Source organism: Natrix helvetica (genome assembly GCF_964273705.1).
Source record: "Natrix helvetica genome assembly, chromosome: 1".
Lineage (NCBI taxonomy): Eukaryota > Metazoa > Chordata > Lepidosauria > Squamata > Natricidae > Natrix > Natrix helvetica.
This window is the reverse complement of record NC_138548.1, coordinates 254,948,499-254,961,512: the sequence shown is the minus strand read 5'-3', so window position 1 is coordinate 254,961,512 and position 13,014 is coordinate 254,948,499. Positions and strand designations below refer to the sequence as shown.

Genomic DNA, 13,014 nt, shown 5'->3' with positions numbered 1-13,014 from the left:
AAATTTTGAGTAGTTCGGAGAACCAGCAGGTGCCACCTCTGGCTGGCCCCAGAGTGGGGTGGGAATGGACATTTTGCAGTATCCTTCCCCTGGAGTGGGGAGGAAATGGAGATTTCACAGTATCCCTCCCCTGCCACACCCACCAAGCCACATCACACCCACCAAGCCACGGCCACACAACTGGTAGTAAAAAAAATTGAATTTCACCACTGGGGGGGGGAGGGGAGGAAGAGACAGGCAGACAGAAACCCACCCCTAAAAATATTTTAAAAAACTGCTCCCAAGAACATCTGTGCCTTTGTCAAGACAAAAACACCCCTTTCCAACCTCACAATTCAAGAAAGAAGAGCAGTGATATTTCTAGGATGACACCCAATCACCACCGTTCCGCCAGATGATAAAAGAAGATGCAGACTCATCCTGAACACAGATGACTAAAAGGCCAAGGTGAACAAACTTCTAAAGGACAATGATACTCTGAAGAGAGACCCCACCAGTAACAAGAAACTTGAAAAAGCACCTTTGGGGTAATCATGACCTGGATGACTGAGAATCTCCATAGAATCTCCCTTTGCTTTACAGATTATTCATCTCACTGAACTAATTCATAGTTCAGGAGATATTAGGAGCCGTGGTGGCACAGGGTTTACTGCAGGTTACTTCTGCTGCAGGTTACTTCTGCTGACTTCTGGCTGACTGCAATTTGGCAGTTCGAAGCTCACCATCCTTCCATCCTTCTGAGGTTGGTAAAATGAGGACCCAAATTGTTGGGGGCAATATGCTCACTCTGTAACAGTTTAGAGAGTGCTGGAAAGCGTTATATAAGTCTAAGTGCTATTGCTATTACAACAGTCTTGACTTTAAGCAAAAGCTGCATAGCGCTAAACTAACATAATCTATATTAAAGCTAATCACTATGCTGGCAGCCCCATTCTTAAAACTTAAGAGCTAAAAGAATGTAATGATTCGTTGCAATAGGTTTCATTTTGAGTGCCACGTTACATTTCTCCATCTTATCCCTATTAAAATCCCGACTTTCTCTAGAGCAGGGGTCCCCAAACTTGCCAACTTTAAGACTTGTGGTCTTCAATTCCCAGAATTCTCCAGAATTCGCCTAGCTAGCTGGAGAACTCTGGGAGTTGAAGTCCGTAAGTCTTAAAGTTGGCAAGTTTGAAGACCTCTGCCTTAAGAGAGTCTATCTGGAACAGTGTTTATCAACCTTAGCGTCAACCTGCATGGTATTGTGACAGTTAAAAGTCCCAAACATCCTAAAACTGATAAGGTTGAGAAACATTGCTTAGAGAAGCCCCTCGTACTCGGGATAGAGATAATCTAATCGCAAACGGAGACGAACGCTGTTTGCCCTATATCTATATCAGTCAACGCTTGACGGCTTTCCATTGGACTTGGAGGCATCACCGCATAGCCTGGCGTCCGTCGCGCGTTGATGACGTAGACGGCTTTGCTTGGGGGAGTTGTTTGTGACGTGGCAGAAGGCGGAAGCGATGTTGCGGCAGGTGGGATCTCAGGGGCTATTATTTCCTATTGCGGGCCAGGGACGCCGAGTGGGTTGCTCGCATCGGGACTGAAGGGACTTTTTAATATTGGAGAGGGAGGTGAGCTGGAGGAGGACTTCCAAGCCAAGGCCGTGGCTGCGGGAAATAAGTACATGGCGATGAAGCCTACCCTAAGCTTGCACAAATTGCAGCTGCTTTGTTAGAAGAAGAAGGGCTTGGCTCTTGCCCTCATCTTCCTTCCTTCTCCCGTGATGATGTCCGGGCTTATGCCCGCAAAGCATTTCTTCCTTCCTGTCCCCAACTGTTAAATGTGTTTGTATATTGCTTTTAATTTGAGGTGGGGGAGCTCCCAGGAAATTAAAACGTGGGTATAATTGGAATGAAACTGTGAATTGTCGAAATAAAATCCTCTGATGAACTCTAGCAAATTATGAAGACTGAGACTTGCAGGGTGCGAAAATTCCAGGTCGGAAAGATTGCTGGTGCTTACTGGTCATTTTTAACTCAAATATAGTAAGGTGGCCTTAACATATGGCATGAACAGCAGGTTCGCGGCACTATTATATGCCTGTGAATTGGAATACATAACATTACGTTTAGAATTGTTTTATTTAGTTATGTGACTAAGTATATTTCCCATTGGTGATTTATAATGTCTTCTAGAGTCATCCCATAATCAATTTGAAAGATCAGTAATTATGGGTTTATATTTCTTCAAAATTGGGTGGATGGCCCTGAAGGCTTATAATTCATTAGTGATGAAATGAACTTAATCTTTCAGCTTTAATCCTCCCTTCACTCAAAAGCTCAAAGCAATGAACTTTGAACTCCCTTCTAATTTTCCCTGCAACAACCATCCTGCAGGGTAGGTTGGAATGAAAGAAAGTTAATGGGGGTGCTAACTGAGGCTAGAGATTCTCAAATATTTGAAGGGATACAAGTAGTGTTACCTGAGGCTCTAAATGTAAACTTTTACTAAACCAGAGAATTATGAACAATAATTCTCAATGATTCTGAATTATGAACAATAATTCTCAACAATACTGAAAAAAATGATAGAGAATGTTTTCAGATTCATGTTTGGTTTTCATTAGGGACATAGTCTTTCAACAATGCCATGATTTTATCCTTTATTTTCGGTTATTCTTAGCTCAGGTTTTAAGTGTTTTTAGCTTATTAATAACGGTATGCTAAATAGCTATGCACACATTAATAGAAAATCATTTAAAATGATGTTTTCTTTATAGTGCTATTGTTTAATCACTACTTTTAAGCTTTCTTTGACGGAAATAATTATATTGATTGATTGAAGGCTAAGAAATGGATAACAGATCCAATATCCAGAGTTTTATTTTTTGGCCCTAAAAATATTGTCACTGAGGATGACAGTCTAGTAGAAATTTCTTCATCATTGCTATTGGCTTCAAGTAGCAAATAATTAAACATGGTTTTCAGTGTACTTAGTTAGCCATCTGCTTTTTAACATTACATGGTATCAGTTTCAAGAATGCATGCATTCCTGAAAACTTGTAACAAACTTGTTGAAGGGCCTATGAAATATTTTCTAGTTTAATGTAGAATAAGTATTCTTAATAAAAGAAAAATACATTTTTATTTAATCAATTGCATTCCTTTTTTATAATGACATTAATTAACTAAACTGGAAATAAATCCATGTTTTGCTATAGAGTTTTATAATTTTTAAAAATCCTTAGATTTTGTTGCTATTATTTTAATCAGAGTTTTGCCAAGTGAAATTATATAATGGTTCTTCATGTCTCTGTAATTTTCTAAGTTTCGTCCAGTAGTACCACAGAATGTGGCATTTTCAGCAGAATTATATGTGTGTGTTGTATTTGTATTTATATGTGTGTGTGTGTTGTATTTGTACTGATAAATAAATAAAGGGAGACTAGTATAGATCTATTTCGAGCTAATTAGCTCTCATCAGCTAGCCATACCCTTTCTGGGATTTGAACCCGGGCTGTATATATCTTAGGCAGAAGTCTTAGCCACTAAGCCACGGGCTCACTTCCTTATCAGTTGAGCCAGGGAAATAGGTATGTATTTGTGTTACAACCCCTGGTATGCCTAAATATGGGAGGAAGGTCACTACTCCCTCTTTCTGTCCTTCGGCTTATCACAGAAGACTCACTTCCTTATCCCGTGGCTATGGAGCTTATGTCACAATGCTTGTTTTATCATCTGCTCCCCCTTACCCTCATCGCCAGGCACCCAAGTTTTATCATAATAGCATATGTTGGAGTTTTTTGTTGAATTATTGCACAATGGCAGGTTGTTTTTTTTTTAAAAAAAAAACCCATTTTTAAAATCTGTATTTGTCTCTCTAGGATAGTAATGATGAGACGGAAGATGTTTCACTTTTTGATGGAGAAGATGAAATGTCCAGAAAGCCCAAGAAATCAAAAATAAGGTAAATCTGAGGTTGCTATGTCTTAATGGGCTTTTGGGAGGATAGTTGGGGGAAAAAGTTCTGGCATGGCCTAACTCTCCTAAGAATCTGCAAATATAGTTTGGTTTAGTAACTATGATGATGGTGAAATCTTGTGTAGGTGTATAGGTTGAAAATATTTTCATCAATAGCAGCATAGATTCTGCTTTTGTTATCATATCTAGGGGGAGACTTACATTGAATGAACTGCAATATTTACATCTCTTTACCCTCAGCAGACATTTGCAAGACAATGATGTGGAGTATGGTGTTTAAAGTTAAAAAATTGTTTGTTCATATTTAATACTTTTAATACAATTAAACAACATCTGCCTAACTCAGGTCCTTGGGAAGGACTCAATAGATGGACAAAAATGTCAAATCCAGCCTAAACACTTGGCTGACTATGTGACCAATCATAATAATATAGTTATGCTAATAAGAACATGGCTGCCTTTATGAAATTGGAATAATAGCATAAATTCTAAACCTTGATTTGGCCAGATTATATAACCAAATTATTTTCTTCCTATATCTTTTACAGACACCCTATAGCCTCCTTTTTCCACTTGTTCTTCCGGGTCAGTGCAGTAATTGTCTACTTACTTTGTGAATTGTTAAGCAACAGCTATATTGCCTGTATGGTGACAATTATCTTACTTCTATCGTGTGACTTTTGGGCAGTGAAGGTAAGTCATTTTGTAACATGTTGATACTTCAAAATGTTTCTTATCAGATAAATTGGTAGTGTAGGGAACAGTACTGTTAATCACAATTAAAAAACTAATTTTGATTTCATTTAGCTTGTTTTACTTTCTGCTCCTCAAATACAGAGATCAAAGTAATGAGCTGAGGCAGGGTGCTCTTTGGTGCTTTGAACTGTTTTACTAAAGTTATATCAGAACATGTGTAGAATGTGATTTCCATCTTAACATAGAAGGAACATATACGTTTATACTTATTTGCACTTAAATATAACAAGGTGGCTCATTTTACGCTTTATTCTATTCGTAGACATTTTACCATCCTTGTATATACCGTATTTTTCGGTCTATAAGATGCACCTCCCCCCCCAAAAGTGGATGGAAATTTCTGTGCCTCTAATAGAGTGAATGTTGCCAAAGCCCCCACCTACCTGCCAGCCTCCATCCTTTGGCTTCTGCCTCCCAGCAATTTTCCTCCTTGCAGAAAACAGCAAACAGCCTGGTCAGCTTCAGGACAGCTTGATTTAGCACGAGCAGCTGATTGGCGGTTGGATCAGCCTCCCGGAATACCACCGATGAGCTGTTCCAGGCTACAGGGATTGCTGCTGCTGCCTACCGCCCCTCTGTGCACCCCATTTTCAGCCTTTGCATGCCCCATTTTTGGCCTCTGTGCATGCTGGTTTTGGCCTATGTGCGTCCTGTTTTTGGCCTCCGTGTGCTCCATTTTCGGACTCTCTGCATCCCAATTTTGGCCTCCATGCAACTCATTTTCAGCTTCTGCACATCCTGTTTTTGGCCTGTTCCAGGCACCTGGAATGGGCTGAAAACAGGATGCATGGAGGCTGAAAATGGGATGCATGGAAGCAAAAAACGGGATACACAGAGGTCGATAATGGAGAGCGTGGAGGCTGAAAATGGGATGTATGGAGGCGGTGATAGGTGGCGGCGATAGGCAGCAGCGATCCCCACAGCTGGAACAGCTGATCGGCAGTATTCTGGGAGAGGCCGATCCAACCGCCAATCTGCTGCTCATGTTAAATCAGGCTGTGTTGAAGCTGACCAGGCTGTTTACTGTTTTCTGCAAGGAGGCAAATAGCTGGGAGGCAGAGGCAGATTTTTTTTCTTGTTTTCCTCTTCAAAAGCTAGGTGTGTCTTATGGTCCAGAGCGTCTTATAGTACGAAAAATATGGTACATGCAGAAGGCTTGCTCCCTATAATACTTTGTAACTACTTTTTGTGGATTTTAATTACTGTTTTATTGGAACATTACTTTGTCAGAGTTATGCTTATGGGATCTTTCTGCCACCAAAAGAGACAGCACTTTTTAAAAATGTATTCTCCTAACCTTTATAGAAGCAGAAGTTACTACAGAGTTTTTGACCTGGGAGGATGGGAATCCTGTAGAAAATGTGCATGGTTCTTTTGCATTCATGGAACTCAGAATAGAGCCAAAAACATAAAGAAGAAAAAGCAAGAAGCTTTCATTGTAGAAGGAAGTTATGCACATTTATATACTAAATTCAGAGTCAAATTAACACAGCACGATGATGTGTTAAGTGAACAAAGGCGTAAGAGGGTAGAGTATATATTCCAATTGAAAAACAGATTTGTCCCTTTGCTTGCTTAGGACTACTCATTATTACAGATACTGAACAAAACAGCTACTCTCCCTTGTACAAAGTAGAGGCCAGTTCTATTCCTTGGTCATGCTGCCATTATTATAACGTATTTTAGAGAGCATGTCGAAGTGAGATAGGAGTAATAACATTGTTAAATATGTGGTGTTGCCCTTTTATGCCTGATGATATTACAAATATGTTTGAATGTTTGAAAAAAGCATTTCCATCATGTAATTGTTTTATATCTTTAAAGCAGGCACTTGTTATAAACATTCCAGAGTTATTTGGGCAAGAAGACACATGGCAAACTATTCTTGTGGCATTTGAAATAACCAGAAGGCATATAACTTATGTTCATGATAGTGGTTTAAGAGACTTCGTAACAACATGTCTCCATGTCACTGAAATTATAACTTTGCTTGCCAAGCAACTATTTGCAGTAAACGTAATAGGATTGCCGAGAATGTGGCCCAGGGGCATACTAGTACAAGTTGAGCAACTGATAGCTCATTTAGAACTATGACTCTAATAGCCGCCTGTAGTTATATTGTTGAACAGCACAACAGGAATGAGATTCTTGTTTCACTAGAGTTTTGTGTATAAAACAGTGGAGCCATTTGGGGGAGCTTATTTAGCAAAATGTAGGATTGCTGTTGCAGGAAGCACTTTCATGCTGTATTTAACTCTCTCCAGAATGTCACAGGAAGGTTGATGGTTGGCCTCCGATGGTGGAATCAGGTTGATGATGATGGCAAAAGTCACTGGGTGTTTGAAGCCAGGAAGGTAAATATCTCCCCTGTTGCTGAGGGAATGACTGTGAATGGTGTACTCTACAGCCTAGAGCACTTTTAATTCCAGAATTGGATACAAGGTCACTATATACAAATCACAGCACAATTATTGGGGTTAGTAGTTGTGTGCATTTGAAATCTGCCTTACCCTCTGATCTGGAAACTAGGCTACAAAGATGTATAGAATGTATGCCATAAACAATGGTATTTACTGTTTTTTACCGGTAGTTCTCAGTTTACAACCATCGTTTCAGTGACTGAAGTTACAGCAATGCTGAATGACTGGTACTTAGGCCCCGTTCCTGAAGTTATGGTTACGTGATTAGAATTCAGTTACTTTGCAATACCCTACCTGCCTTTATGACTGCAGAGGCATTGCTGCCCTTTTGGCTGTCCTGTACAACAAAACCTATTGGCAGAAGCAGCAATTCTGGGGTTGAAGTAGTGGCTTGGGGCCTTCAGAAGTGACAGCCAGCCAGCACCACTGGTGAGTGTGGGCCTCTACTTCAGCACAATGCTATCTTGAGCACCAAACAGTGGCCAGATGCCTCTGCCACATTCACCTTCACCATCTTTCACTGTTGATGAGGTCTGTCCTGTGTGAAGCAGCTCCTGGTTGGAGAGGCCTTTTCCCAAGGCTGCTCACGCCATTCTCGAAATCATGAGCAGCATTGGGAGAAACGTTTATTGAGGCCAGAGGCTGCCTCACATAGAGCCAGGCCAGGCATGTCTTGTTGGCAGTGGGACTAAGACAGTGAAGGCCAGCTGGGCATGGCAGGGCCTGCAGTGCACAGAGTGACAGGGATAGCTGAGGCTTTGTAAAATAGGGTGCTGGGTTGGTCAAGGAAGGGCTCTTTCCCTTGGTACCCCTTTTTGATGAAAGGGTACTTCATTCTTTTTCTACTCCGAAGAAATATACAACTCCAAAGATATAAAGCCTTCAGTTGCATGATTTCTTTAAAGAATAATTACATTCTGCTGCTTCAGAAGCTGTACTATCATCAGGGAGATTTTTCACTCTTTAACTAATCTTTTTGTAACGTTGCTTTATGCTTAATTTAAAAAAAAATACAGTATAAGTAAAATATTACTGCCGTTCATTTTTAGGCATCTGCTCATGGGAGGAAAGCTATTTCCGAAGCAGAGTCCAGAATCTTCTGGCTAGGATTAATCACGTGTCCTTTACTCTGGGTGATTTTTGCCTTCAGTGCCCTATTTTCTTTCAAAGTTAAGTGGCTGGTGAGTAAAATGCTCAGTTGTTTCCTGCTAAGCTCATTCTTGGGGCACAGGGAAGCCTTGCTTCTCTCACATATCTTCCTCTCCTTTTATAGGCAGTGGTAATTATGGGTGTAGCATTGCAAGGAGCTAATCTTTATGGCTATATTCGGTGCAAAGTGGGTAGCAGGAAGAACCTGACCAGCGCAGCAACTTTCTACTTGGGAAGGCAGTTCCTGCGGCAGGTACGTCGGAATTTTATTTATGCAACTCTCTTTCCCTTCTCCCAGCATTTGCCTTGGTACTTACCTAACTCTTCATTTCCTGATTTTGCTACTTTTGGTAGGCCTAGAGATTTAAAGAATTAAAGGTCCAAGACTGGCCTCTTCAGGTTCTGTTACAACTGAGATGGGTGCTTGTTTCAGTTGTATGCATTATAGCACTGCCTTGGCCTGTTGAGGAAAGATGTCACATAAGCTTTCACAGTGTTCTCTCCTGCTAATTTGAATACGTATGACTTAACTTTGAGAAATCTTTACTTTGAGGGTCTGAAGTTTAGACCAGTGGTCTCCAATTTTTCTGGCTTGGTGGAGTGTCAGAGGGAGAAGGGATGGTTCCGCGTGAGTAGCAGGTGAATACACAGTTCCATTTGCGCAAGCAGCAGGTGTGGGGTTGCGTTCGTGCTCACCGCCACTTCCGTAGCCCAGTTCTGAATGGGCCATGGCCTAGAGGTGGACCGCGACCCAGAGGTTTGGGGACCCCTAGCTTAGACAATCCTCATGACTTTAATAGCCTTACTTGCTCCATTTAACCTTCTTAGGAGACACTGTTTAGGTGGTATTGTTTCCTTGAAAAAACTCTGCTTTGATAATAGCCTTTTCTAGGCAAAGGTCCAGTCATTGTATCAGTGGTGGGATTCAGTTTTCTGTGGGCGTGGCTTGGTGGGCATGGCAGGGGAAGGATACTGTAAAACCTCCATTCCTTCCGCACTCCAGGGGAAGGTTACTGCAAAATCCCCATTCCCTCCCAATCAGGTGGGACTCAAAATTTCTGCTACTGGTTCTCCAGAACTGGTCAAAACCTGCTGAATATCACCTCTGCATTGTATCTTCCACAGAAAGTGGGACAGAGAATATTTTTTCCAGAATTGGGGCAAGTGTAGCTTACAAGACTTTTTTTTCAAGAGTTTAACTATAGTCAGTATAATTCCTAATCTAATGCTATTTACATTTCTTTTACAGACCACGCCCAAGGACGACCAAACAGTATCTTGAGGTTCATGAAGAAACGCTACCTGCCATTTTCAGTCCTTAAGGAGAATGGGAGGGGGGAACGAACACTATATCTTGGGCTCTGTACAGGAAATTTATAATTGTGTATGGATTTTTGTAATTAAATATCTCATAGAAGTGTTAATTGTTACCATTTCTTACAACTTAGATTTTACAGAGCTCTTCTTAACTCAACTGACTGCTGGACTCTTTAATTAATCAAATAATTAATTCTCCACTTAGAAGTAGGTTAAAAAAATAGTGATGACATCTGTGACTATTTATAACATTGCATTCCTGAATTAGCCTGAACTGTCCCCAAGAACTTTGCAGTCAAATATTTTTGCTGTTTCAAAACCAGCTTGTTCAAGAAATCTCATGATGAGGACTTGAGCAACCTTTCCTCGTGTGAGAAGTATGGAATATAACCTTTAATGCACGATTTAATGTCTGTCTACATTATTGCGAGATCAGGTATTTTTAAGCAGGTATTTTAGATCTCAATTAGATAATTTGGACAATTGTATAATTTCAGTTAAAGATCAGGAATTGAGAGGAAGAACTAAGGGTTCCAGTTTCACAATCAGAATAGAAAAACACTGATGCCTGTTGATTGGCAAAAATTAACTTTCTTGTTTGGTTTTGATCTGAGCCGCCTTGTTTATTGAGATTTCCCGAGAAGCAAGAGCAAGTTCCGTTCAGCTTACTATCTGAGTAAAAGAGAATTCTCAGGCTACAACTATGGTAGCCTACAAGGATGTAGATCTCAATTCATAGCATCCTATAGAGAGAAGAAGGATTTGAGTGTGCTCCTTTGTGTCACATAACAAGTTACTGATATTATAGAAGAACTCTTTTGAAATTCCTAGTGCCAATTCATAATGAACCCAAACAAGAAACTTCAGAACTGGTGAAATAAGAGATTGAGCTATTTAAGGGGCTCATGTTACTAGAAAAATCAGCCCAGGTAATCCACTGGAATGATTTAAGTCAGGAGTACCCAATCCCTGGGTCGTGGCCCACTACTGGGCTGTGAACTATTCGGAACCAGGCTGTGTGAGCAGTGGGCCAGCACGCCTGCATGTGGGTGCAGCTTGAGTTGTGCAACTGGTGGGCCGGCGCATGTGCACATGTGTGCGCAGATCAACTTGCGCAAATCAAGCTGCCTGAGCATGTGCATTGGCCTACCACTTCTGTGGACAGTTCCCCTCTTCTCCCCTCCAGTCAGGCCATCAAGCTGCAAAAGTTGGGGACCACTGATTTAGCCCATCTGCAAATATATCTTTACAAGTGTAAGCAAAGCTTCAGTGAATTTAGACGCTACTAAGAATGTGGTAGATTTCTACAAACTGTCCTGCTTTGAATAGAGTGAGTTCTATGCACAGGGCCTAGCTTGTCACTGTGTGCTACAGGTAGTTGGGTTGCTTTTCAAAATCAGAATTAAAGTTTATTGAGTTACTGCTGTTTACTGGATGGACATCCAATTCTTCATTTCAAACATGATCAATTTGTATATTTCTCAAGATGCTTAAACAGGAGTTAAAGCTGTGTTACAGTTACTGTTCAGATAGTTTATAAGTTAAGCTTAGGAAAGAAGTATCGATTATAAGCAAACTTAATGTAAGCCTAATGGCAGTTTATTGTTCATTTTTAAAAGGAAAAGTGGTTGGCAAGTTTCTATATGAATACTGATAGTTAATGTTCATATTTGGATATGAAAAGTGAAGGTTCTTGGAATACAGACATAATGTATTTAAAATCTCTTGTTTTGCATTGTGCATGTTTGTGGACCTTTCAAATTAACTTGTTTTCCAAAGAAATATATTTTTTTAAAGCTGTGAAATTGTGAATGGGTTTGATTTAGTGTGCCAATATCATGTGCCTCGGGTGATACACTACAGTCATGTCAATTGACAAGTTTACATCTTGACATTACTCTCATATAGTCCTCCCTCTTTGCCTTTGTTTCCCTTGCCTTTTTGAGCTCTGCCCATTTCCATTTTTCGCAACTGCATCTTCCGGGAAAGCAGCTGCAGTCATTTCGGAGATGCACAAGTCTATTTCTAAGTGCATTATTAATAATTTTGCGAATCAACTTGAGCTTTATCTCCTTAAGCTGGACATTGCAGCCGTCTAGTTGAGCACTTTGGTTGCCGGCGTTCCTCAATGGCCCCGGTTACCCAAACAGTAGACACTACTGTAAAATGACTTAAGATTGCAAATCCATTTTTCCCACTAACTACCGTATTCTAATAATTTTATTGTTACCTGAAAAGAGTCACAATAGATTGAATATCATAAAGACAATATTCATACCACTGCACATGTAATGTTTCTAGGAAAACTTTTCACCCATTTAACTGAGAGAGTAAGTTAGGGTTGTTGCCTACATGGGTGTGAATCACATCACCTTTGAGATGTTTTGTTTCTGCTTATACTGTATCAACAGTATTCAAGCTTTAAAGTAACAATGTACATAAGCTGCTATTCTTGAGAATCTCCCAGTTTTGCCGGGGTTTTTTTTTTTTGCTGCTTATATTTCCTATCATCTCTTCTCACTCATCAATCTTTCTGGTCTTTGCATTTCTTAAGGTTTAACATAATTTCTTCTTAAACCTTTTATTCTTCTATACGAAGTCATCTAATAAATCAAAGAACTTTTCATTGCTGAACCTTTCCCGGCAACAGTTTTCACATAGCAAACTGAATCACTGGCAAATTCCCCAATAGTTGTAAGACGTGAAGGACCATGCTGAACTAGCAAGATGGGTGCATATAAATTTAATAAACAAATAAACTATCATCCTATATTCCAAACTTGCCCATCAGATGCCAAGCAAATATCCATCAAATGATTGTCAGCTTTCATCCAAACCTGGGTTTAGAGAGCAGACTGCCTCTGTTTCACATAATAAATGTAGAGCTATCAGTCATTGATAACCTTATAATGTATAAATCTATCCAGTTGCTTTTAAAGTTAATTAACTTTCCAGCTGTATTATATGGTAGTAAATTGCATAGATGTTTGTAGAATCCTTTTTTTCTGTCATGATTCTTCCACGTTTTAGATTTATGGAATGAATCAATTGTTATATTAAATGAAAAAAACCTGAAAGCCTGCATGTCTAAATTTACACTGTAATTATATCTTCTTCATAGCTAATCTGGTTGATCACCAAAATCTAAGCCAAATGAGATCTGATTTTTACTTACAAGGGAGACCCCACCCCCAGGAAATAATAGGGATGTGGGCTACATTAGGATATCAACAATAACAACAAACAATATTTTGAATTTTTGCTTCCATTTGTTGCTAGGAAAACTATGTGGGCGGTTTTTACCAATGAAGTCACTTAGTCAAGTTTGAGTTGATTTTTTTTCTTATTGCCTCCTGCTTTACCTTTCATTTCTATGTAAAAAGCCTTGAACATTGTCACCTTCCTTT

General features: G+C 39.9%; 1 protein-coding gene across 4 annotated transcripts; it reads left to right on the top strand.

Moving 5' to 3' along the window:
• The first annotated feature begins 1,414 nt into the window (after window positions 1–1,414).
• Window positions 1,415–11,412, top strand: LOC309398765 (Golgi apparatus membrane protein TVP23 homolog B-like). Of its 4 annotated transcripts, none has more exons than XM_081965958.1 (7): window positions 1,415–1,517; window positions 3,869–3,951; window positions 4,514–4,658; window positions 6,986–7,075; window positions 8,191–8,322; window positions 8,415–8,543; window positions 9,540–11,412. In XM_081965958.1, the coding sequence occupies exons 1-7, from the start codon at window positions 1,506–1,508 to the stop codon at window positions 9,570–9,572; spliced, it is 624 nt and encodes a 207-aa protein (XP_081822084.1). In that variant the 5' UTR covers window positions 1,415–1,505; the 3' UTR covers window positions 9,573–11,412. The 4 variants fall into 4 exon arrangements, with proteins under 4 accessions (XP_081822084.1, XP_081822085.1, XP_081822086.1 ...); XM_081965959.1 differs by having other exon boundaries at window positions 1,484–1,616; XM_081965960.1 differs by lacking the exon at window positions 1,415–1,517 and adding an exon at window positions 1,626–1,645.
• Window positions 11,413–13,014: the final 1,602 nt, after the last annotated feature.